Below are 24,602 nucleotides of genomic sequence, written 5' to 3' on the forward strand. Positions count from 1 at the left end.
TGCACAGAGCTTATCCCATCTTCCTTCCCAGGAATTGTGAATTTCTGCTTTGGGAGTGGGACAGGCTGGTAAAAATCCTGATTTCTGCACAGAAAGTCAGAAAACGGAACAAATGAAAAGGATTTCGAGGCAAATGAAAGCCTGGCAGAGTCATTCCTGACTTTGGGATGAAAATTCGGGGAATTTTGGCGCTTTGGGCTGGGGATGGATCCTCCCTGGCAGGGAGCTGCTCCTGGCTGGAAGCGATTAAAGGAATTTTCATCTGGAGCAAATCCTGCTGAGAGGAAACTCGGCAAAACGCGTCGAGTTTACAAACTCGCCCGCGGCAAGTTGGAGCTACTGCTCCACAAAACTCAGGGGGCTCAGAAAGCGCTGGGAAATTCATATTATAAAATGAATATTATCCACAGAAAGTGGCTGGGAGCTTCATTTCCCTCAAATAATTCCCATTTTTGCCAGTGGATCCATTATAAATCCTGTATTTACCCTGCTGGTTTGGTGTGCCCCAAAGTTGAGGAAGAATTTTTTTTAAGTTGTCATTAAAATGTCAATACTTTCAATTTTAAATTTCTATAAAGCACTAAAAGCTGCTCTTACTAGAAAAGGAGCAATTTTGGGAAACTTGAAATGCCAATTATTGGTAAATGTGTTCCAGGAGTTTTGGAATTTGATGGAAAGGCAGGTGAGGGTCAGATTTCCTATCAGCAATGCCGACCATGGGTTTAATCACTGATTTAATTCCTGGAGTGCCAGTTTGCACCTGAAACGCTGCTTCTTAAATCTTAATTTCAGCACATCAAATAGATGAAAACCAACATATGTTCTTACTCTCAGTATTGTGAATTATTGTCAAAAGCTCCCTTATTTTCTGCTCCTGTAGTTTTCCCCTTATGGTTTTCCTGATGTGTTGGGTAATTTGTGATTCGAGCTTGAGGATTTTTATTTTTTGCAATGTAATTCTGGCTGTTTCCCAGATATGTGTCTAATATTCTCTACAGCGTAGTTTTAAGACACATTTAGGTAAGTTTGGAATGATGGTGCCTTGTGATTTGCATCACAACATTAAATGAGTTCCATTTCTCTTTCAAGTTCACTTTGTAACAGCTGAGAACAACTTCTGTGAACTGTAAATTAATAGAGAATAATGTGGAATATGAGAAAAGCCTTCACTGGGCGCTCCTCTGGGCCTGCCCACCCGCCCAGGGCGGAATTCCTTCCCAAAATCCCACCCAGCCCTGCCCTGTGTCCTGGCACGACCTAAAAACCTCTCAGCGAGCCCAGCACAGATAAATGAGCTTCAGAGGAAAGAATAAATCATTTAAATTAAGTTGCGGTTCCGCATCTCCCGTTTTCCGCCTTCAGGGTGAATTTTGTGCAGAGGAATGAGGTTGCGATGCGGAGCGGGGACGAACGCGCGGCTCCCCCTGCGTGTCCCGCGGGTCCCGGAGCGGGCTCAGCCCCGCGGTTCCATCCGCGCGGGTCCCGGAGCGGGATCCCCTCCGCGGTTCCATCCCCTCCTTGTTCCATCCCCTCCTTGTTCCATCCCCTCCTTGTTCCATCCTCTCCTTGTTCCATCCTCTCCTTGTTCCATCCCCTCCTTGTTCCATCCCCTCCTTGTTCCATCCCCTCCTTGCTCCATCCCCTCCTTGTTCCATCCCCTCCGCGGTTCCATCCTCTCCTTGCTCCATCCCCTCCTTGTTCCATCCCCTCCTTGTTCCATCCCCTCGTGTCCCGGAGCGGGCTCAGCCCCGCGGTTCCACGCCCTGCCGCGGGTCCCGCCCGGTGAGCCCCGCGCGGCTCCGCCACCGCAGCGCCCCACGCCGCGCTGCCGCCGGCCGAGGGCGGGACCCGGCGGCGGCTCCGGCCCTGCCCTCCCTCCATCCCTCCCTCCATCCCTCCCCCCGTCCCTCCCTCCGTCCCTCCCTCCATCCCTCCCTCCATCCCTTCCCCCGTCCCTCCCTCCATCCCTCCCTCCATCCCTCCCCCCGTCCCTCCCTCCATCCCTCCCTCCATCCCTCCCTCCCTCCATCCCTCCCTCCGTCCCTCCCTCCATCCTTCCCCCGTCCCTCCCTCCATCCCTCCCCTCCCTCCGTCCCTCCCTCCATCCTTCCCCCGTCCCTCCCTCCATCCCTTCCCTCCTCGGCTCCGCCCGTTCCTGCCCCGCTCCCGCCATCGCCATTCGAGGGCCGCGGCCGTTACCGAGCGGGGCGGCGAGAGCGGCTCCACCGCCGAGCATCGGGACCCGGAGCGGCTCCATATCCGAGCACCGGGACCCGGAGCGGCTCCATATCCGAGCACCGGGACCCGGAGCGGCTGCATATCCGAGCATCGGGACCCGGAGCGGCTCCACCGCCGAGCACCGGGACCCGGAGCGGCTCCACCGCCCAGGCGGTGCTCCCCCGCAGCCCGAGGGGCCCGGCCCGGTGAGCACCGCGTGGTTCCGAGTCTCCTTTCTCGTCTTTCAGCTCGTCCCTGTCGCTGTGAGTCGCAGGTTCCAGGTGTGGATCCCTTTCCCGGCCACTCGTGCAGGGGACAGCCGGAGCTGTGTGTGCTCCTCGTTCCGGCTCCAGTGCCCGGGGCTGGGCGGTAAAGAACAGGTAAATGCATGGCCGGGGGCTTCGACACGGTTACAAGGGGTGCAGAGTTACTCTTGGCAATGGAACCGAAAGATAGAGCGGGATATAGAATCATAAAATGCCCTGAGGGTTTTGGAAGGGACCCACAGTGACCCAAATTCCTGCCCTGGTTTCTCCTGCTTTCTTGAAGTTTGCTGTTAAAATTCCCAGCGTAGGTTCCTGTTGTAAATGTCTGCATTGCAATGCTGCCTGTACCGGTCTTGAAACATCTCTGAGATGGAGGCAGAGTACCAAAGTTGAGTGAAAATTGCTGTGGATTCCTTACAAGCCAAGGCTGGCACTGAATTGTTTCTGACTTTAAAAGAGCAGAGAACAGCCCTGGCTGTGCCTTGGTTTGCACTCAGCAGTGCCACATCTGGAGAGTGCAGATGTTTCCTTTGCTGGCAGCTCTCGTTCCTGGGGGGGCTTTGCCCTTGGAATGGGCTCTCACAGCCATTATCCAATGCCAAATTCACCTTTTAAATCCTCACAGTGGCATGGGGTGGGATTGTCCCCTAAAGCAGTTATTTACCTACACGCTGGTGGTTGCTGGATTCCACAGCAGTGTCTGTGCTGTGGCAGATAAAACCAGCATTTCCCAGCTTCCTGCTGCTTTTTTTTTCCCCTGGAAAACTTTTCTGTTCTCTGCTGAACTCTGTGGTGTCTTCTCTGTCCTTTCCGTTGTGTTCCCAGTCTGTTTCCGACCTTTCAATGCACTCTGCAGGCAGAAATCAGTCAGTAAATGAACATTCATGAAATCCTGGAGCAGGGCAGGCCTGGGGCTGGCTGGGGCAGGACAGCTCCATGTGCTGGGGAGGATGTTCCTCCTGCAGCTCTGAGGGCATTCCTGACACAGCCAAGAGACGTTTGGTGAAAGTTTTCCTTTTCTGGCAGCAAACAACTCCTTCTCTCACCCTTTCCATAGCTCAGGTAAGTTGGATGTGTGTTCTTTAGGAAGGAAATTTCCCTCCTGTACCAGTGTGGGAACCCTGGTGCTGATCCTGAGCTTTTCCTCTCTTTCCTTCCTCTCCTTCAAAGCTGGAACTCCTGCTGCCATTAATAAAACATCACAGTTGATCATTTGGCCTCATTTCACCTCAATTTCAGCCCAGGGGCTCAGTCAGCAGCCCAGGCTGCCCGCCCTGATCGACCCTAGCCTGGCTAGGCCACTGAGATAAGCCAGGCTTATTTCTGTGCTGATGTAGCTCCCAAAGAACTGGGTCTGGCTGTTCAGCTCCTGCCTTCCCTCAGCCTGAGCCCAGCTGCAGATCTCACGTTAGACCCTGGGCTTTGATCCTGAATGCTCTGACAATTTCTGCATTGTAGCAAAGGCCACAGAGCTGGCTGGAACCGATGAACGGGGACAAAAGTGTGGCACAAAGAGAAGGAACTTTGGTACCAATTTCCCTGTTTTTAGCAGAAGGAAAAGCAGGATTGTAATTTGTTATGAAAACGGGCTGTAGTGTTACTTGTGACTTTGCAGTGCGATTTCACTTGGCTGGGAAACAGAACAAGGAAACGTTGCAGAGAATGGAAAGTGAAAGTTAATTTTTCAGTTTGGTGCTTAAAGCGACAGGAGTAATTCCTGGTGTGGTGTTGCCTCTGAGGGCTGCTGAGTTGGACTTTGTGTGCCAGAGCCTTGAGAGCTTCTCAGCGTGACTGTTTAGTGAACTTATAACTATTTCATGTTACAAAAGTAACGTTTGAAACAAGTGGGGGAAAAGAAAAAAATCTGTACTTCTGCTTCCATTGAAAACGTTACTGCTGGAGGGAGAAAATTTCCATAGCTCTGAGGTTCTTCAGAAATTCTAGTTCTGGCTTTTCCCACTGGAAGCAGTTTTTAGTGGCAGATTGCTGCTTTTCCTGGGTTTTTAAGGGCTGGCTATGGATGATTTGGATACGGTTGGGTGAATGCTCTGAGTGCAGCTTGGGATTTCTGTGCTCCTTGAACCGTTGCTCACTTCCATCCTTTTTCCCCCCCAGGTGCTGAGGCAGGGAATTCCTGGTTAGGAGATGTGCTGCTGGGGCTCGTGGGTGACTGCTGTGAGCAGAGCTCAATCCCCGCTGCCTGTGTGTGTGGGGATATTCTCAGTTCAGTCAGAGAGAAAAAAGGAAAGATTTCTGCCAGGCTAAGCCTGGGCTAAAGTCCGAGAGGAATGTAAACAATCGATTATCCTGCTTTCTGTTCATATTGTTTATAGATATGTTCTACCCCACTGACCCAAGTCCAGTGTAGCAACCAGGTAAAATGCTTTTAAGACCAGTGGAATTAATGTTCACGGTGTTGTCTACAGAAGAGAGAAGCGCTTTGGAACAAGCTCCTTTTGCCTTGCGAAGTCCTGCGGGTCCTTGTGGCCGCCACGCACGTGTGTGTGTGTGTCCCCGCAGGCCATGGAGCGGCTGGAGGAGGAGCTGACCTGTCCCATCTGCTGCGACACCTTCGTGGACCCGCGGGTGCTGCCGTGCTCGCACACCTTCTGCGGGCCGTGCCTGCGGGAGCTCCTGCAGCCCGCCGCGGGCCTCAGCTGCCCCAGCTGCAGGGCTGCGGTGGCCGTGCCCGCCGCCGGCATCGAGGCGCTGCCCATCAACTTCGCCCTCAAGGCCGTGATCGAGAAGTGCCAGCAGGAGGAGCGGGCCGGCACCGGCAGCACCGGGACGTGCGGGGCGCACCCCCGGCAGCCGCTCAACATTTACTGCCTGCGGGACCGGCAGCTGGTGTGCGGCCTGTGCATCACCGTCGGCAAGCACCGCGGGCACAACATCGATGACCTCCAGAGCGCCTACAGGAAAGCCAGGGTGGCATCGGGGCAGCTCCTGGGGCAGCTGGCGGATCCGTGCCGCTCCGAGGTGTTCCTGCGCGCCGAGAGGCTGCTGCAGCAGAAGGCCCAGTGCCAGAGCACCCTGCAGAGTGACAGGGAAGCTGTGCTCAAGTATTTTAAGGAACTCGGTGATGTCTTGGAGGACAAAAAAGCAGCTCTGCTGAGTGCACTGAATGAACTCGACAGCCGCATTTTGGAGAAATACGATCCCCTCATTGAGGAGGTGGAGAAACTGAAGTTAGAAGAGATAGAGCTAAAGGAGCTGCACTTGGCCCTTGTGATGGAGGAGTCCCCACTGCTTTTCCTGGAGAAGATGAACGAGCTGCAGCTGCGGCTCCACGCTCTCAGGCTGAGGCAGCTCCCGGAGCCTGAACCTGTGGAGATCTATCCTAGGATGAAGAAGGTGCTGCAGTACATGTGGTCTCCAACTGAAATAGGGCAGGTGCACAGGATCCGCACGCCAAAGCTCAGCCTGGCTCGCAAAAGCTGTAGAAATCGAGCACTATCTGCGATTCCTTCTCTTATACTGATGCTGACTTCACTTCTGTTGTTATGGCACAAGGACCCATATGGTTTTCTGCTGCTCCTGATTTCATTTGCGATGTTATGGTATGAGGAAATCTCATGTGACACCATCTCAGCTCCTCTGGCGCAACTCTGGGAATTCCTGCTGTGCATTTATCAGCATTTCTGCACCTACCTGCAGGCCCCAATGCAGGAGTCGGCTGTTTAGATTGAAAACCTCATGCAGCAATCCAGCATTATTTTCAGTTTCTACTTAAAAGCTGTATTGTTAAAGCTCTACACTTGTTCTGTTTCTGTATCCTCCCTTTTCTGTATTGCATGGATCCCCTCTGAACTACAGTTCTGATTCACTTCTGGTGAGGAGAGGCGAGTTTTGCCTTGATCCACAGCTGCGGAATTTCGGTCCTTAACATGCTGGAATTCTCTGCCAAAGATTAGGTGCACTGCTGAGCTTCTCCTGTAACTCTTGGCACTTTTGAATTATGTAGTAAATTACACTGATTCCTTAAATTGCTGTCTGTGTCTTTGGTGCTGCCCCTGCCCAACCTGATGCATTCTTATTTTCACCAATTTACATCCATCTCCCTTTCCTCAATTTTTTTGAATGACATTCAAAAACTGGAATTTATTGATGCTGGATTTATGTTAACAAGATCAAATTTTTATAACATTTATTTAGAATTTATAAACAAAACAAAGTCTATGATACAAAATGAAATCAGACAAATGATTAGACAGCAGCCATGGGGCTGGAATTTGCTTCCTCCCTATGTTTGGGCTACACTGCCCAAAGGGAGACCAAGTTCCTCCAGTCCTTTCAGAGCCAGGATTTTGGGGTTGGTGGCCACACTTTTGGTGGTGTTCTGGGTTTTATAAATCCCAATTAATCTGTCTCCAATCTCAAACATGTTGTTCCGCAGGGAGATGATGATGAACTGGGCGTTTTTGGTTTGTTCCTGAAACAGAAGTGATTTGTGTTAGTGCCTGGCATTCCCAAAATCCCCTCTGTCCTGCTGTGGCACACAAAGCCAAGTTTAAAACTGCAGCTGCAGGCAGGGAACTTCCAAGTGTTTCCCTAATCTGAAGTAGCTGCTCCTAATCTTTGTCACTTGCTTCCAAAACTGCAGATAATAATAACTGAATATTCAGTGTTTAATTACCTGAACTGGAGCCGTGTAAGGGGTTTGCTTCGATTAAATGTGCTGAGGGCAAAAGTTTTAAAGGCATGAAAGAAATTAATTACTACTAATTAAGATATAGATAAAAGACACTGGTGGGAATGACATGGAAGTATAAATCCAAGGAAACTCAGGAAATCACGAGCCTGGATCCATGGAGACATCATTAACAGCTAAACTTGTGGATTCTGACAGCAGCCGATGGTTTTGGGGGAAGTCTGTGTGTGCCAGAGGGAGCAGTAAAACTGCAGCAGCCCAGACCTTAAATCTGCCAGGAATTGTGTGGCCACTTTGTCCCTTCTGGAGGAGGGGGAGCCCCTCAGGAGGATGAGCCATGAGGAACTTACATAGATGTAAAATGCTACGATGGAGACGTTCTTGAAGTCGAGGGCGGCGTCGATCTCGTCCATGAAATACAGCGGGGTGGGTTTGTAGTGGTGCAGGGCAAACACCAGGGCCAGGGAGCTCAGGGTCTTCTCTCCTCCTGACAGGTTGAAGATTTTCTTCCAGCTTTTCTTGGGAGGTCGGACGCTGGAACAGAGCAAGAGTTGGGTCTGTCAGGAATACTGATCTCTGCCTAGCTCAGCTGGGTAACACGGGGCTGTTCCTCACTGCCTTGCCCAGCTGAACTCCCAGTTCATGGATTTATCCTGGGAGCATTCTTGGCAGAACACTGCCATCATTCCCTAGGCAGAATGAAGTGACCTGGGAATTGAGAAGTGCTGGGAAATGAGTTCAGAGCTTACCAACTGCTTAGTTCCTGATTTCTCCAAGAGAAACAAATTAATCTGAGAGCTACAATGTTGTGGTTTCTGTCACTATTTGCCCACATTGTGCCCGTCTTGGTTCACTGATGGTCAATGAGCATTTGCTTTAAAAACAGGTTGAAAAAGGACTATGATTAAAAATTAATAAAGCATTTTGAAAACCTGAACATGATTCCCTCTGAGAACGGATCCAGACTGTCCACAAGCTCCAGCTCAGCATCCCCTCCCAGTGTGAGCATCTGGTAGTTCTCCTTCAGCTTGTTGGTGATGACATTAAATCCTGCCATGAATTCATTCAGCCTCTGTTTCCTCAGCTCTTCATAGGCCTCTCTGAATTTGTCCCTCTCACTGGTGATGTTGTCCAGTTCTTCCACGTGCTTCAGGTACAGCTCTTCCTGCAGGGGAAAACAACCAAAGCCAAGGGCACTTGGAGCAGCTGCCTCCTCAGTTTAGTGTTTACATCACTTTTCCTACCATTTGAACGTTCCTTTTCCCAGCTTGGCTAACAGCCCTGAAACAAAACCCCCAGATTGTCTCTCTTTTCCCATCTCTCCTGCTGAGGGAAAACATAAAAACCAAACGTGTGTCAAAATAAAGAAGACTTCATCTGCTGAATGGTTCACTATTAGTGATGTGAGGAGGGCAAAATCTGAGTACTGTGTGTCTGTCTTGCCTGTGAAGACTTGAGTCTGTTAAACAAACATTCCCAGGAGAATCACAGAATTGTTTAGGTTGGAAAAGATTTCTAGATCACCTAGGAAGTCGCTGTCACCTGATATTGATGGTGTGGGACACAAAAGGCACATGGAAGCTCCTAGAAACAGCTTCCTTGGCTGAAGACGAGCTGCTAACAGGAACAGGCAAATTCCAGGCTTCCAAAAGGAGGGAGGGAGGGGGATTGGGGATCTCGGAATGCCCGGGGCTGGCCGTGCCCGCGGGGCTGTACCTTGCTCTTGTACTCCTCGATGGCGCCCAGGTTGGGGCGGAGCTGGTGGCGCTGTGCCTCCAGCAGCGCGATTCTCTTGCTGAGCACGTCGGGCTCCTGCAGCGCCTCCAGCTCCTCCTGGCTCAGCACCCGCAGCTCCTCGGGGGCCTCGCCCTCGATGTCGTGCAGGGATAACTTGGAGATCTGCAATGCAAACACAGCGCCTGGGAAGCTGTTTCTAACAGGAGGTTTTTCTGGGTTACTACAAGAAAGCTTCTGATCTCCAGACACTCCAAGATTCTTCCCACAAGTCCCTTTAAAAATAGGATGTGAAAAAGAGAATACATTCCCTGTATCCTATTGTCCTGGTCCTGCATACACAGCAATAAGCTGGGGTCTGAAGAGGAATTTTCTCCCAAGTGCTCTGTTTTCTAAGGGGATTTTGAGGGTTCATCCTGAGATCCACAGAGCAGCTGTGGCTGCCCCTGGATCCCTGGAAGTGCCCAAGGCCAGGACAGGGCTTGGAGCAACCTGGGATAGTGGAAGGTGTCCCTGAATGAGCTTTAAGGTCTCTCCCAACCCAAACCATTCCACAAATTCCCTGACATAAGTTTTAGGAACTAAACCATTCCCTACCTCCTTCTGCCAGTATTTAACCTTTCCCTGGTGGGTGGAAATGTGGCTGTCGATTTGTTCAATTTTCAGCTTGATGCTCAGAGCCTCACTCTGAAGGGCATGTTCAGCATCTTGAATAGTTTTCATCTCCTGGAGTAATTTCTTCTGCTCCTCCTGCACTGCTGGCAAAGCTTCCTGAATAGAAAAATGGCAAATGCCCCCAGAAAGGGCATTAATCAATCACCCACAAAAATGCTGCCCCTTTTTTGGGTGCAAAGTGTGTTTTCACTTAATTTACTCACGGCTATGGATGGAAACAAATAAATATTCTTGGATTTATAACCTATCCCTGAATTCTGGAATGACTGAGAAAATGCTGCAGTTTGTATTTTCATTCCAGATCTGAATCAAATGGGTCCTACACTCATTTTTAGCTGATAAAATACATCAAATCTTAGATTTATTTGAAAGCATTTCAGCCATCCTGGTTTTGCCCTCTCTCACAGAGATCTACATGGGAAAATCCTACATAAGTGTAAAAATTTATGTTTAAGCGACTTTTAAACCCAGCAATTTCTTTGGGGAGACTTAGGATAGATTTCCAGGTGAGTATAAAAAATAAAAATACACCATTGCCACAGCCTGGCTGCTCTGCAGAGAGAATGGGTATCAGGGAGGATTTAACTCTTCTCCCTGATTTCCCTGGAGCCCAAAGTGGTCCCAGGACTCACCTCAGCCTGCCTGCACTCGTTCATCACCTCGGTGGCTTTTTCCTCCAGTGCTGTCAGCTCTGCTGTCAAGTTCTTCATTTCCTTCTCGTTTTCTTCCATCTCCTTCTGCGTGCGCTGCAGAGCCTCCTCAGATTTCTTCAGGTTCCTGCCCAGGGACAGGGAGCTTTGTGCACCTCACAGCAAATAACCCAGGAGCACAATTTCACTGGCAACAAGGAGGAAGTGCTGGTTTAGGCACCAGCTCCCACACTCCAGAGGAATCCAAGGAAAATAAAGTTGTCTTCCTCAGCAGCCAGACCTCACTAAATGACTTCATTTCTTCTTTAGGAGTTTGGAATCTCTATGGAGTAGTGAGCTCCCATAAAAAATAGATCCCATTTTATTTCCTGACAGAGCTCCTAATAAGATCAGTCCCTTCAGATTTGAACTGCTCCAGCACATCCAGTCCAGTGCTATTTTGGACTTTCTCCTAATATTTCAGTTTAGGTTAATATTCAAGAAATAATTCAGGCAAATACTAGAGAAATGCTGACTAAATGTGACTGTTAAACCATTAGAAAGTACAAAATTTGACTTCCCTTTCCCTCCCTGAGCCCCGCTTAGCACAGACACTGCGTGCTCCAGCCTGGGGCTCCCTGTGCTGTACCTGTCTGCACTCTTGGCTGCCACCTGAGCCTTGGTGATGGCTGAGGAACATTCATCAATTTCCTTGTCAATCTTATCGATTTTGTCCTGCTGAGCCTTCAGCTTCTGGTTGTTGGTGTCCATGATGAGCTGGTGCAGCCGTTTCACCTCCTCCTCCAGCTTCCCGGCCTGCTCAGCCACACGCCCATAATCTGTGCGTGGAAAAGGGGAGTCAGGGGCCCTGTGCCAGCCTGGCACTGCTCAAGGGCACCAGGATTGAAGGGATACAGTCATGGAAGTGATTTCAGATGGAAGCTCTGCTCTGCTTCTCTACTGAGAAGTGCACATATCCCCCACGTTGTGACAAATGACCACAGTTTAACAGACAAACAAAATCCACCCGCTTCTTTCTGCCACTGCTCCACCAAAGCTCTCCTGCCACAAAACCCACTCAACATGGATTAGTTAATGTGCACAGAGTACTTAAATACATGAGGTGGTGCATTAGAGGTTACTCCAAGCTCGTTGTTTGCATTTAATTAACAGGAAGATGCTCAAAAGGTAAATATCAAGAACTGGCCAGAAGCACTTCCCAGGAGTTGGTGTGACTGTGTGGTTCCTGCCCCTGCTGAACAGCATCACTGCACTAAAGGGATGTGCTCCCACAAAGAATGCAGGGGTTTCTTTTATAGACTCATGGCAGAGCCTGGTTAGAAGGCAAAAACCTTCCCTTGACTTTTATACCATTGCCTCCTCATTAACAATTCTTAGCCCTGATTAAACTAAGTTTCTCTATGAATGTGTGATACAACCACAAAAATCTAAGTAAAGAACAAAATACTGAAATTCATGTTTACTTTAGCTTGACTAAAACATGAACTTGAGCAATTTCAAAGAAAAGGGGTTTTACTTTCTGATCTCTAGAAACATCTTAGAAAAACAAGGTCGCAAACCAAGACAGTGAACTGAAGCACAAACCCAAACCCATTCCTTCCTCTATTGCTAAAAGAGATTACTACAACTTTTATCTGAAATCCCCTCTCCAAAAAATGTACCTTTTTTATAACCATCAAGGGCTTTTTCCAACTCCTTCTGTTTGGTTTTGTCTGGAGCAGCAGCAGCAACGTTGGCTTCGAGTTCCTTGATTTGATTTTTGAGAGCAATTTCTTGCTCAGAAAATCCCTGCAGGGAACACAGAACTGGGCTGGAATCTTGTCCTTGAAAACTCCCTGAGAGCAGGCAGCCTGTGTGGGGCTGAGCTGGGAGCAGCTCAGGGATTCTCACCTGGAGAGTTGCTGTGTATTTCTCCAAGGTGTTCCTCATTTCCCGGATGTCCACCTGCAGTTTCCTTATGTCTTCCTCAAGCTGGGATTTTTCCTCCTGACACTGCACGGCTCTTTTGGAATCCCTCTGCAGCTGGGATTCCATTTTGCTGATCTACACAGAATGAGAGGATTATTTACTGGTGTCACCATGACAAAACCAAGCCAGGGCTCATCCCTGTGCTCAACAGCTCTTAAAACACAGGAGAAAGTGGAGTAGAAACTTCAGCTTGGGGAGTGAGAAACAAGAGAAACTCCAGATTTTTTAAAACCTAAATGAAGTTCAGCAGGAAAAGTAAACGGTATCCTGCTCCTCTAAAATGGTGTCATGTCCAAGCTATCAAAGGGAGACTGAATTAGATAATGGGCTGGGCTGTGAACAAACACAGAATCCCTGAGGCTGGAAAAGCCCTCCGGGACAGGGAGTCCAGCCTATGCCAGGTCACCACTTTGTCCTGAGCCCAGAGCACTGAGTGCCACCTCCAGGGATGGGGACTCCAAACCTCCTGGGCAGCCCCTGCCAATGACAACCCTTTTATCCCTGATGCACTTCAAAGCGTTCGAAACTCTGCTAACATTGGGAATTTTGGCTTTGTAACCTTTTCTAATTATCTTCCATCCAAGACTGCTCCTGCTGCTTTGAAAGGCACACATGTGTCAGAGCTGGCCAAACGAAGGAATTCTGCTGGAATTCCATTTCCATGATGTACTCACCTCTTCTTCTGAGACATCTGTCACAACTGAGGAGCCCATTCTGCCCTTCATGACTTTTCCTCCCCCACCAGTCATGGTTCCTACCGAAAAAGGGATGAAAAGAGCTCAGAGAACTCCTTGGGCTGTGATATCACCCACAAAGTGCTTCCAATGGAGCTCCGGTGGGGCTGCAGTACCTGACACCTCGATGATTTGTCCTTGCAGGGTTACCACCCTCCACCTTTGCTCCTTTTCAAATGCTATTCTGGTGGCGTCTTCCAGGTTTTTGGCCACCAGAGTGTCCCTGAGAGCAAAGTAGAAGGCCACACGAAACCTGGGGTCCTCCATCCTCACCAGGTCAAAGAGCCGCGGGACGTTCTCAGGAGTTGGGATTTTCTGCATTTTCTTTTCCCACACATCCATCTACAGGAAATCAAGGAATGAATCTTTGGGATAAATGTTGAGGTCATCCCGGTTATTCTATGGGATGTTAAGGCTTCAAAACAAATGTAATTAGATTGCAATTAACAGTAAAATGATTTGTTTTCCCGAGGATGGGACTCACCTTGTCCAGGGCTATAAAGGTGGCAGCTCCAATCCCTCCAGCCTTCAGGAAGTTCACACAGATCTGGGCAGTGTCAATGTTGTCCACAAGGATGTGATCCAAGGCTGCACACGAGGAGGAAATGGCCACGTCGTATTTGTCATCAATGGCTCCCAGGTCTCCCTGAGAATGGAGGGACGAGGGGCAAACACTCATTAGTTGGCACCTGAGCTGCCCTTTTGAGTCGTGTCCCAGTAAATCTGTGAATGCACTTCTTAAAATTGCAATAAACTGATTTTCCTGAAACAGGGTAATTCTCCTTGGACAAAAACTGCAGAATACAAAACCAGCACTTTTATAATTACACTGATGTGCAACAGGAATGGAAAACTCAGCTCTGAATTTTCAGAACTTTAAAGTAACATTGCTTGGAAAGAACTGAAAATGTTTGATTTTACAGCAAGCCCATGGGATTTACAGCTCTGTTCTCCAAACTTCTAACACCAGGGAAGTGAGGCATCCCTCTCCAAATTCCTAATACCAGGGAAGTCAGGCATCCCTCTCCAAATTCCTAATGCCAGGGAAGTGAGGCGTCCCACACTTCATCACAGGAACACCACTCAGCTCCTCTAAAGTTCCACACTAGAATTGTAGCAGCCTTCTAACACTTACCAGCCTTCCATAGATCCCAGGAATATTCCCACATTTCTTCTGCTGGAGCAGAGCCTCCAGCACTTTTCCTCGGCTGCGACTTTGTGCTAAAGAACTTTTGGCTTCCTCTACTTTTAGGCGCAGGTTTCGCACGAGATCCTTGGTATTGGATTCTTCCTTTTCCAGCTTCTCCACAGCATTCTCTTTCTGGGGGTGCAAAGACATTGGCTTAGCCTCCCAAAATCTACTGGATCCAGGGAGTCTTCAATGCATGGCTTTGTTCTTTGGGGAATGATTGAGGAGCAAGAAATTAAATTCAAAGAATAGTTAGAGTTGGGAGGGACATTAAAGTTCCCCCAGTGCCAGCCATGGCAGGGACACCTTCCACTGTCCCAGGTGCTCCAAGCCTCGTCCAGCCTGGCCTGGGGCACTTCCAGGGATGCAGGGGCAGCCACAGCTGCTCTGGCACCTGTGCCAGGGCCTCAGCACCCTTAGGAAGGCTCAGAAATGCAGCCATATCTCAGTATCAAATTAAATCTGTTCCCTTGCAGGAATATGTAGGATTTAAGTTAAGTCAACACTGGCTTAACAAAGTCTGAAATCCAGTATTTGCTCCACCAGTAAAGTATTAGAAAACAGCTTTTCAGTGATGTTTTAGAGAAGATGGGTCGTGGTTTATTTTCAGCACGATTACTGCCAAAGAGAAGAGCGGGCCTTTGGTTTGTGTGTGACTGGAAATGGGAAAGTCAAGGCTCACCTCCCTGAGCTGCTGCTCAGCCTGGGGTAATTTCTCAGCAATGTCTCTGATGGCAGCTTTCCTTTCCTTCAGGGTGTTGGAGGTGCTCTCCAGGGCCTCCTGGGCCTGGCTGAGCTGAGCCAGGGCAGAGTTGTACTTGCTCATGTAGAGCTCCAGCTCCGACTGCGCTATCTCCATGTTGGCGCGGGCCTCGGTCACCTCCTTGCTGAATTCCATCAGCTCCTGCTCCTTGCCCTGCAGGAACAGCAGGGACAGCTCAGCCCCTCAGTGGGCACAGGGGACAGCACATGGGGTGAGATTTTCCAGCCCTGGCAGCAGGGAACACTTCTCTGGGAGAAGCAGCATTGCCTCATTAATCAACATTAATGGCAGGGAATTTAACGAGGCTTTTCCTAATTATAAAAGAACTTCAGGGAGTTATCACAGAGCATTTCCATACCAGCTTTGGATTGTTTTCTCGAAGGTGGGAGGAGCCCTACATATTAAACTAAATTACAGCTCAAATCCATGGAGAATCCACGTTTTCAAGGACAGAAAAGAACCCTGAACATTTGCAAGATAAATTTCCAGCCTCCAGCTACTGAACAACACCACCAATAACTAAATGTAGTAGTTGTCCATTAATTCACAGACAGTGTGGGAAAGGCTGGGAACAGATCATTCCAGAATATATGTATTTATTTACTTAAGCAACACCACTGGCTTAAATGTTTTGGTGGCAGAAAAACAGAGTGTATTATTTATATTAAATCTATAAATTAGCTACTTGATAATGTTTGAGCAGTCAAAAAACAGCCAAGGGATTAGCTGTAATTATTCATTTAAGATTCATTTCCCACCAAGGCTCCTCTGAATTGCCACGAGAACAGTGGAATTGTCAATAAATGGCATTTTACAAGTGCCTGGTGCTGCTTTCCTTCAGAAGAGTGAAGTTACAGCAGGTGGGTAATTCCTGCCTGTCCAAACCTCTTTTTCCTTCTGGATTCCCTTGGTGTCCTCCTGCAGGCTGGCCAGGACCTGCCTGAGCTTGGCCTCCTCCTTGTCCTTGGCCTTTGTCAGCTGGTCCCTCTTGGCCGTGGCGTCCTCGATGGCCTTGGTGCTCACGGAGGGGATGTTCCTCAGCTCCTCCACCTGCACAGGAAAGGCCTTTGAGCTCCTGTGCTGCTGGACAGGAATTCCTGAGTCCCTCCTGGATCCAAAGGCAGCCCAAAACCTCTCAGGGACCAAGTGGGTGACACAGCTCCATGAATTAACTCCACTCATGGAGTGGTCACTGCAGTGAGTGATTAGCAAATGAAACCTTGGGCTGATTTCATGGCTTAAAATATCTGATTAAAATAATTCCAACCCCATTTCCCACCTTCATCGTGCCCTTCCCATTTTCTCCCAAAATTACTGCACTTTTCCAAGCCAGTCCAGCTCATCCAACCCCTACCTTTTCCTTGTCCTTTTGAAGCTGCTTCTCCAGTTTTTTAGCCTTGCTCTTGGTGTGTTTGAGATTCTCCCTCACTTTCACATCCTGCAAATCCAACTGAGTGAACTTTTCTTTCTTTTCCTCTATAAACTGTGTAATTTTATTGGATTTCCTGGAGGAAAAAAGAAAAAAAAAAGAATTATTTCATACAGAAAAAAAAATAAGGCTTATTAAGCTTGGTTTAATAAGTCAACATGAAAAAATTAAACTAATATTACTCAGGTTTTATTATTAATAACACCCAATATTCACTTTATTCCCAGTAGTTTCCCTGGGAAAATGATGCTCCATCAGAAGATGATCAACTACCCAAGCAATATTAAACATATTTTCAGAAATTTTCCTTTTTTTCTTGACAGAATTAGTAATTCCCATCTCTCCCCAGTAACTTCCTGAGGGTGAGCAGGTCAATATTGCAGCTGGACTGGGGATAAGCACCCAGGCAAAGCAGCTTTAAGAAACACAATTTATGCATAAATGATCCATGAGGAATCCAGGAAAAATTCCCAAATCCATGTCCTTAAGCATTAGGGCTGTAAATCTAAAAAGTATGTACTAATTCTTTTTTTGTATAGTCAATACAAAGAAATATTTAAAATCCATTAAAAAGATCAGACATTTCCTTACTGTAATTGTGAATCTCACCCAGACCAAATTAAACCAATGTGCATTTGCTTTCATTTATTTTTGTGTATTTCATTTATTTTTGTGCATTAATTTAAATGCTTCTTTGTGTATTTAGATGTACCAGAAGTGACTCTGGTCATCAGATAATTATATTTTTTAGTGGGAAACATGTAAAACACAGAACTACACATCCCTAAAGTACTCACTTCTCAAGTTCTTTCAAAGTTTTATTCTTGGTTTTGGTTTCCTCTGCAAGTTTACTGCTTTTCTCATTAACACTTTTAGTTTCTTCATTAACTTTCTCCTTCTGCATTTCCAGGTCATTTATTCGTTTCTTTAGGTCATGGCTAGGAAAATAAAGCAATAAATTCTCACTTTTCCCCATCTTCACAATGAATGTCCAGTTCCAATTCTCAGTGTAACAACAGAATTATGTAAAATATAAAAAAATAACAATAATTTGGAGTTAGAAATGGAAAATATTTTTAATTAGAGATACTGAAGCAAAGTTTAACAGCAGCCCCACCACATTAAAACCAACCCAAAATCCTGAGAATTACTTACATGTAATATTGACACAACTGATTCTTTTCCTTAAATATTTGGTTTTCCAAGCAAAGGAACTCAATGGCTTTATTCTTGTCCTCTTCCAAGGCATCTTTTTCTTTCTCCACCATTTTAACTCGGTTTAACTGCAGAAAACAGAGGAGCAGAGCTGAGGCAGGGCCAGCACTACAGGAGGAAACCATGAGGACAAAATTCCAAACCCTTAATAGGACACAAATCCTCTGGAACAATGGCATCATGAATTACCTCTGCAAGGCAATTGTATGGTGATTTCCTTTATCTCAACCTTCTGAGTGGCCATTTTAAATTTAATTTCTACAACTACAGGTGTTGTTTTACCTTTAAAACAAGTCTGCCACAGGATTTACCACGGATACATGAAGAAAAACAAACTTTGATTTTATTTAGAGCTTTTTTAGTCCTTTTAGCACTAAATGCACCAATAAAATTACAAAAGCAGGATTTTTAGCAGCAGCAATGATGCCTTGTGCAGGCTGAGCTGGAGCAGAGCTGGGCAGAGTCCCAGAATAAAGCAGGGATTTATTCAAGGATCTCCTCCATGGATCCACCTTGGGCAGCACCAGAGCCCAGCCAGGGCTGCACCCAAGATGACCCAAAATGGTCCCAAAATGCAGGAGTGCTCCCGGGGCTCTCCCTGGGATCAGTTCTGCTCCATTGGCACCTTGGAGTTCATTGTCCCATTCCAGCTCCAGCCCATCAGTCCCACCCTGCTTGTTTTTCTCTCTCCAGCCCACGCTGTTTGTGCTCCTGGGCTGAGGTTTGGATCATTTGTCCTTGGTGCCCAGCTGGAGCAGGAATTGTTTTGTCTCCCTGCTCTGTGAGGAGAGCTCACCATCCCATCATGTGAAGCTCAGAACTCCACACTAAAGCAGCAAAGAATGTGAAAAATAGAAAAGCTAAACCTGAGGCATCAGCAGTAATTCTGTGCATTTTGAACTCTCCACAGGGCTGCGTGCAGAAATGCTGGGATGTTTGGGATGCCCCAAGAGTTCACCGAATTCACAGAATGACCAGGCTGGAAGACCTTCAAAATCATCAAGTCCAACCCAGCCCCAAGACCTCAACTCAACCCTGGCACCCAGAGCCACATCCAGGCTTTGTTAAACACACCCAGGGATGGTGACTGCACCACCTCCCCGGGCAGAACTTTATCACCTTTCTGTAAAAAACATTTTCCTAATACCCAACTCTATTTCCCTTGGCACAGCTCGAGGCTGTGTCCCCTGGTTCTGCCAGCTCTGAGGGTCCTTTTCTCCCCAGCTGCTCTCACCTTCTCCCCGCGGCGCTCGTTGAGCAGCTCCACCCTGCGGCACAGGGTCTGGATGGGCTCCTTGAGCCGTGCCGATCCGATCAGATCCTCCAAATATTCCAGCATCCCCTCGTCGTGCTCTGTCTGCCCCTTGGGCTTCATCATGGCAATCTGCTCCACCTCCCCCTTGGGAAACAAAAGTTGGGTGGGGCTCGTCTTAAATTTTATTTTTTTTCGGGGGATAGGGAAAGTATTCTGAAAGAAATCTATGGAATGAGCATGAGATGTTTTAAAAAAAGAATAAAATAAGGCAGCAATTAAAATTATTCAAACTGGAATATCACAGAATTGTTGAGGTTGGAAAAGATGTCCAAGATCAAGTCCAACCTTCCCATTTCTTTGGGAAAACAAAGAATATGAAGAGAAATTTCCTCTCTAAGGTGAAGTGGAGCCACCCTTCAGGTCTGACCGTTCCTTCATTCTCTAAAGATTCAAAATGTGTCTCCCCAACCTAAAATAAAAAGAGAATAAAGCAGGCCCTTGGCAAGAGAGTTGAATCAGGATTGAAGTCCCTGAAGGATCTATTTTGAAACAGAAAGTCCATAAAATCCTGGTTGATGGATGAACTGGAACTGGAATTAATTTAATTGAATTTAATTGAGGCTTCCTGGTGAAAAGGATTCTTTAGATAAGAGGGTTCCTTTTTGTAATTTGCCTTTATGAACCGCATTAATTTTAATTGATTAGGTGGTATTAAAAATAATTTGAATTTTCAGAAGTAAGATTTAGAAAGGATAAAACAGCCAGTGACAAAGACAGTTTGTGTTACTGCTGCAGGTCTGACAAGACAAAAAAGCCCAACCCAACTCTTATTTTTATTTCTTGCACATCTCAAAAAGCAAGACAATCAATTTGTGAATAACTGCTGCTAGATTGTATAAAACCCCAATTACCCATTTGCTCCCTTGCCACAAAGTGTGGATTCTCTCCCCAGAACTGCCTGTCAGCTCTTGGGGGAGGAAACTGTGCAACCTCCCCAGTTATTCTGGGATTGTCAGAAGTCCTTCTCCTTCTTGCATTACAGCATTTCCTCTGTTTACATCCACGAGGAAACAACCACAGGAGAGATTTAACTCCCTGCTGATCAGGACTGGGAGGTTTTTACACTGGGTTCACAGCCCTCGTGGTCAGTGGTGTAAATCATAAACCCACCTTGCATTTAACAGGGGAAAATGGCAATTATGGACAAGCAAGGAATGAATCATATTTTCATTATTTGGCTAAACAGAATTAACCACCTCTAAGAAAGAAGATTATGCAGTTGTCAGGGTTCTCTGTAGCCCACTAATGTGAGTTAATTATTTGCTTATTGAGGGTAAAAATAAGTGTATTTATAAGTTGTTAATTAAATAATAAAGCATTATTATTTAATATTTATACTATTAATATATAAAGAAATCCTTTTAGTTCAGCCCAGATTTAAGAAATAAAAAAAATTTCCAGAAAAAAGTTTAAAAATATTTTTTCAGAAAAGAAATGAAAGGTTCCCTTTCATTGATAAAGGAGAGTAAAAAGGTTGTACCTGTCCCTGCTCTTCTGGGCAATATGAACATTTTACAACTGCTAAAGCTGCATTTAAGTGTTTCCTAATTAACTAGCAGTGCTCCTTACTCGATCCATGAAGTGTGGATTTGGAAGCCCCAGGGCTCCCTGCTCTCTCTGAGCGCTGAGCTGCCCCGAGGTTGTGAAAGTGAAACCAAGGCGGGGCAGACATTTGTGGAGCACTGAGGGAAGGAGCTGGGGCAGCTCCCCGGAGCTGGCACTGCCAGCTCTGCCCAGGCTCCAGCAGAACCCCTGGAATTGTGCAATTCCTGCCCTCGGTTGTCTTCCTGGGGCTCAGGGATTCGGCACAGGAAGCAATGTGTAAAACTGAGAGGAAATGCAGGCTCTGCTCACACAATCAAAATGGATGTCAACAGCCAGCCATGGGCAATGCCAACAAGGAACCAAATGCCACGAGGGAAGAAATTCCTGGGAAAATCAGCCTCGGATCTGCTGCAGAAGATGCAGGGTGCCTGAACTGTGAGCTTCCTGCCTGAAGGAGCTGCAGGAAAGCTGGAGAGAATGTTTACAAGGGCTGGAGGGACCGGGCACAGGGAGTGGGTCCCACTGCCAGAGGGCAGGGCTGGATGGGAGATTGGGAATTGGGAATTGTTCCCTGGCAGGGTGGGCAGCGCTGGCACAGGTGTCCAAAGCAGCTGGGGCTGCCCCTGGATCCCTGGCAGTGCCCAAGGCCAGGCTGGACACTGGGGCTTGGGAATGCAAAGGAATCCCAGTCCAAGGCTGGGGTGGGGCTGGATGGGATTTAAGGTCCCTTCCCACCCAAGCCATGCCAGGATTCCACGTTCCCATACCCACCAAGCCCTTTGGGAAGGTTCTACACTCAGTGCAAGAGTTCTAAATGGAATTACAAACCCATTTTGTAATTGGGTTCTGCAGCGTGTGGAGTCTTCCACATCCATGTGGATCCATGTGGCCAATGCCAGCTCTGCAGCATCACACACATCCCAGCAGTTCATTTCCCACAGAATTCCTCAGGGAACAACCACTGGGAATGCTACACCACCACCTCATCTGGGGAAACATTTCCAAGCCATCAGCTGAGCCCTGGGACAAATCAGGACAAACCTGCTTAGAGACCAGGCTGTAAAATAAGGCAAGAGCCCTGCTCAGCTGGAAGTGGCTCCTCTGCTGAAGAGCAGGAGGAATAAATCCCTGCAATTTGGAACCTGTGTCCTTTGCACAGCTGAATAATTCACAGCTGTGATGTTTAAGATACTTCCTCAATTTAAGAACTTAATTTTCTATTGTACTTAAGTAAAGAGAAAAAGTTTAAAAGAAGTTTCAGGACTGGAAACACCAGCAGCACGTTCCAGCACTGGTTTAAAATTCGGAATTTGCCCACAAGCACTATTTTCTCTAAAAGCAGGAAAACAGCTGATCCTCACCACAGCTCTAACCTGAGGTTTTCTGGCACATACAGATTGGAATATTTAGCGAGGTTTTCTAACTCCTGATAAAGAGGTTTGACCTACTCATGAGGCTTTTCCTGCAGCTGTGGCCTAGACACAAGATCCTACAGAGGCAACTCCATTGGCTGCACCGTGTTCCAGAACATTCCCTGTGGGAGGGACTGGCTCCTGTTCCCCACAGCTCTGGAGTGTGATGGCACAAAGTCACAAATCCAGCAGGGATCCCAGCCCCTGGTGCTGTGACTGGCACTGTGGGGCACTGGGAGAGTGCAGAACAAGAACCAGGCAGTTTTGGGATCCAGCCACCACATTCCATCCTAGAGCTCTGCTCTGGAACAGACAGGGATGGCAAAAAGCCTCTGGCATTGAAAGATCACTGACAGCAAGCTGAGAACTCTTCATGGAGAACAAACTGCACTTTTTGGGTTGGAAGGGGCCTTAAGGGACACTTCTCACTATGCCAGGGTGCCTCCAGGGATTCAGGATTTGGGAATCCCATCCCAGCCCTCCCCACCCTCCCAAGGCAGGAATTCCTCCCCAAAATCCCATCTAGCCCCGCCCTCAGGCAGGATGAGCTCTGGAGAACCTTAGGAAGATATTTTTCTCGATTATTGCTTCCTCTTTTCATCCCTGAGTATTTGGGATAAAGCTTTGGGAAGGCAGCACCTTGAACAGCCTGAGTTTTGTCCAAACTGTCACTGCAGCACCCCCAGAGCTCTCTGCCAATGTCCCACAGAATAATTATGAAACCAAGGAGGTAAAACCAGCTTTCCAGGATTTTGGAGTCTCAATTTCTGCTGTCTTAAGCTCAGCTTTAAAAGCTGAGGACCTTGGGATAGCTTGGAATTCAGTAGCTGGGAATGCACCGTGCCCTGGGCAGAGCTCAGGGAAGTTTGGGTGGTTTCTGAGGGGAATTTTGTGGTGCACTTGTGGTGGTTTAGGTTTTGGGTTGTTTTTTTTTTTTTTTTAGGGGATCCCTCCACCACTTATCAGAGATGGAGAAATGTGACATCTGACTGAAGTGAAAATCACAGTTGTGCTCAGAAGAAACGGCTTTAGAGGAAATATTTCCTGGAAAATGCAACATTATGGATCAGGAGAACCTTACCTGGTTGGGGACAGGTCAAAATATATTAATTTGTTTCAAGAACCCATTAAACCACCAGAAAATTTAATGTATGACAACTGTGATTATGATACGTGGTATTTTTAGGTATATTTTGTATTTTTAAGACTTTTTTTGAAATTCAGAACAATATTTTAGTAGTTTCACTGTAACATCAGCATACTTTTATAATAGAAAATCTTTTAAGGTTTTTTAAACCTTCATAAAAGGAAGTTTTCTTATTGAGACCAAAATCTCGTAAACTTTACTGTAACCCAACCGTTCCAGCTGAATTCCAATTATCCTGTAAATTAATACTTAACAATAATAGTACCTTAGTATTGTAACTTATCAATATATATAATTTGCTTTCTAAATCAAGTATTACACCAATCAGTTTGCAATTTTATGGTATGACATAAATGAAATGGAATTAATACCTGGATGCAGTGTTTAGGACATAATTGAATTTCTCAAGCATCACAAGCTTAAAGGATATTTGTAATGAAATAGAACTATAAATGCATAGGCAATGCAAATTTAATGTAAGCAGTGCTTGCAGTTGTAAAAACCACCTTAACTCACATTTTTGTGGAGGATTAGAGCAGCCAGAGCTAAAATCTATTTGTTTGTCCAAATGTAAAAAAAAAAAAAAAAACTATCTTAATTCAAATGACACCCCAATTTCAGTCATTTTCTGAACTTTTTACCATGGAATTGAGCCAAAAGTGACCCAGTACAGGGCAAACCTCTCTTAGTAAAAGTCAAATTCTATTTGACTCCGTTTTCCAGAGCACAGCAATGTTTCACTTCTCTCAAACCCTGAAGCAAATGGAAGTGAAGAGATTTTTGCAAGAGCTTCTCCAGGAGCTGAAAACTCCTCAGCATCACAAGGAGCAAAGCCAGAGTGACACAGGATTTGTTCAAAGGAAAAATCCCATTAAAACATCTGGAATGTTTATTATAAAGCTGTTTTTCTAGACATTTGGAAGAGAAACTCCAAGTCTAATTCCTGTATTTCCTTGGGTCCTTTAGCCCACCGTTCCTGCTCCTGAGTTCAGCTTTTGGCTGTTCAGCTCCAGTTCCACCTGCCTGACACAACCTGGAACTGCAGCAGAATGCAAGGGGAATTTAGAGGAAAAGTAGCCTGGATGTTGTGGAATTTTATTTTCTCACTACGTTTTTATTTCCTGGCTTTTTTGTGCCATCAATTTCTTATAACAAGGCACCAAAAGTGTATTTTTCTCTTCAAAAGGCTTTAGGCAGCAAAATGAGACAAGTCTTTCTCTGTCTGCAGCTTCCACTGATTTCACCCTCTCTTCCAGTTTTCAATTTTTTTCTTTTATGTGCTCATACTTGGCTTTGGGGTTTTTTTCCCCCCCTACTTTACCACAATAGTAGCTCTCATTTTTAAGCAGTAGAGAATGGCAACAAAAAGTCCTAAATTTCTGTATCTTCAGTTTATTTATTTTATCCCATCTTGCAAAGCTTTGCCCATGAATTGCAATTCTGCATCCATGGATTTTGGAATATGTATTGAGAGAGACAATATTCCCATAACCTCATTATGTTCCTGCTGTAACACAGCTCTGGGAAGTTACAACAGATTAATTTGGGATTTTTTTCCTGTAATTCCATGTTATTGTTGCTATTATTTAAATGCTTGCAATCCTATCTCATTTTTACCACATGGTGGATATACAGGAGAGGAAAAAGCACCAAAACCTCTTCCTTTTCAGGAAAACTGAGTGGGAAATAAAG

The 24,602-nt window shown here is 46.6% G+C and overlaps 2 protein-coding genes across 19 annotated transcripts in view; one reads left to right on the forward strand and one right to left on the reverse strand.

The window, feature by feature from the left end:
- The first annotated feature begins 2,129 nt into the window (after nucleotides 1-2,129).
- On the forward strand, nucleotides 2,130-23,809 carry TRIM59 (tripartite motif containing 59). 6 transcript variants are annotated; one of them, XM_085587452.1, is made up of 3 exons: nucleotides 2,130-2,264; nucleotides 2,463-2,597; nucleotides 5,004-13,664. In XM_085587452.1, exon 3 carries the CDS (start codon nucleotides 5,007-5,009, stop codon nucleotides 6,165-6,167), a length of 1,161 nt encoding a protein of 386 aa, XP_085443578.1. In that variant the 5' UTR covers nucleotides 2,130-2,264; nucleotides 2,463-2,597; nucleotides 5,004-5,006; the 3' UTR covers nucleotides 6,168-13,664. The 6 variants fall into 6 exon arrangements, 5 of the variants coding, with proteins under 5 accessions (XP_085443578.1, XP_085443577.1, XP_077641879.2 ...); XM_085587451.1 differs by having other exon boundaries at nucleotides 2,185-2,295; XR_013340534.2 differs by lacking the exons at nucleotides 2,130-2,264; nucleotides 5,004-13,664 and adding an exon at nucleotides 18,402-23,809 and having other exon boundaries at nucleotides 2,302-2,597.
- Nucleotides 6,614-24,602, reverse strand: part of SMC4 (structural maintenance of chromosomes 4) — a 28,198-nt gene continuing 10,209 nt past the window's right edge. For all 13 annotated transcript variants that reach the window (XM_085587397.1, XM_085587396.1, XM_085587392.1 and 10 more), the window contains 19 exons: nucleotides 18,726-18,890; nucleotides 17,432-17,559; nucleotides 17,074-17,214; nucleotides 16,202-16,352; nucleotides 15,733-15,897; nucleotides 14,767-15,000; nucleotides 14,031-14,216; nucleotides 13,380-13,541; nucleotides 13,012-13,237; nucleotides 12,836-12,915; nucleotides 12,084-12,236; nucleotides 11,855-11,981; nucleotides 10,822-11,011; nucleotides 10,176-10,320; nucleotides 9,466-9,639; nucleotides 8,851-9,033; nucleotides 8,067-8,299; nucleotides 7,485-7,668; nucleotides 6,614-6,915 (listed from right to left, as the gene is read on the reverse strand). In XM_085587397.1, the coding sequence (XP_085443523.1) occupies nucleotides 6,727-6,915; nucleotides 7,485-7,668; nucleotides 8,067-8,299; nucleotides 8,851-9,033; nucleotides 9,466-9,639; nucleotides 10,176-10,320; nucleotides 10,822-11,011; nucleotides 11,855-11,981; nucleotides 12,084-12,236; nucleotides 12,836-12,915; nucleotides 13,012-13,237; nucleotides 13,380-13,541; nucleotides 14,031-14,216; nucleotides 14,767-15,000; nucleotides 15,733-15,897; nucleotides 16,202-16,352; nucleotides 17,074-17,214; nucleotides 17,432-17,559; nucleotides 18,726-18,890 (3,216 nt within the window). In that variant the 3' untranslated portion in view covers nucleotides 6,614-6,726. The remainder of the gene's footprint in view (nucleotides 6,916-7,484; nucleotides 7,669-8,066; nucleotides 8,300-8,850; nucleotides 9,034-9,465; nucleotides 9,640-10,175; nucleotides 10,321-10,821; nucleotides 11,012-11,854; nucleotides 11,982-12,083; nucleotides 12,237-12,835; nucleotides 12,916-13,011; nucleotides 13,238-13,379; nucleotides 13,542-14,030; nucleotides 14,217-14,766; nucleotides 15,001-15,732; nucleotides 15,898-16,201; nucleotides 16,353-17,073; nucleotides 17,215-17,431; nucleotides 17,560-18,725; nucleotides 18,891-24,602) is intronic.

This window comes from Lonchura striata, chromosome 9 (assembly GCF_050655825.1).
Source record: "Lonchura striata isolate lonStrDom1 chromosome 9, ASM5065582v1, whole genome shotgun sequence".
In the NCBI taxonomy this organism is placed as follows: domain Eukaryota; kingdom Metazoa; phylum Chordata; class Aves; order Passeriformes; family Estrildidae; genus Lonchura; species Lonchura striata.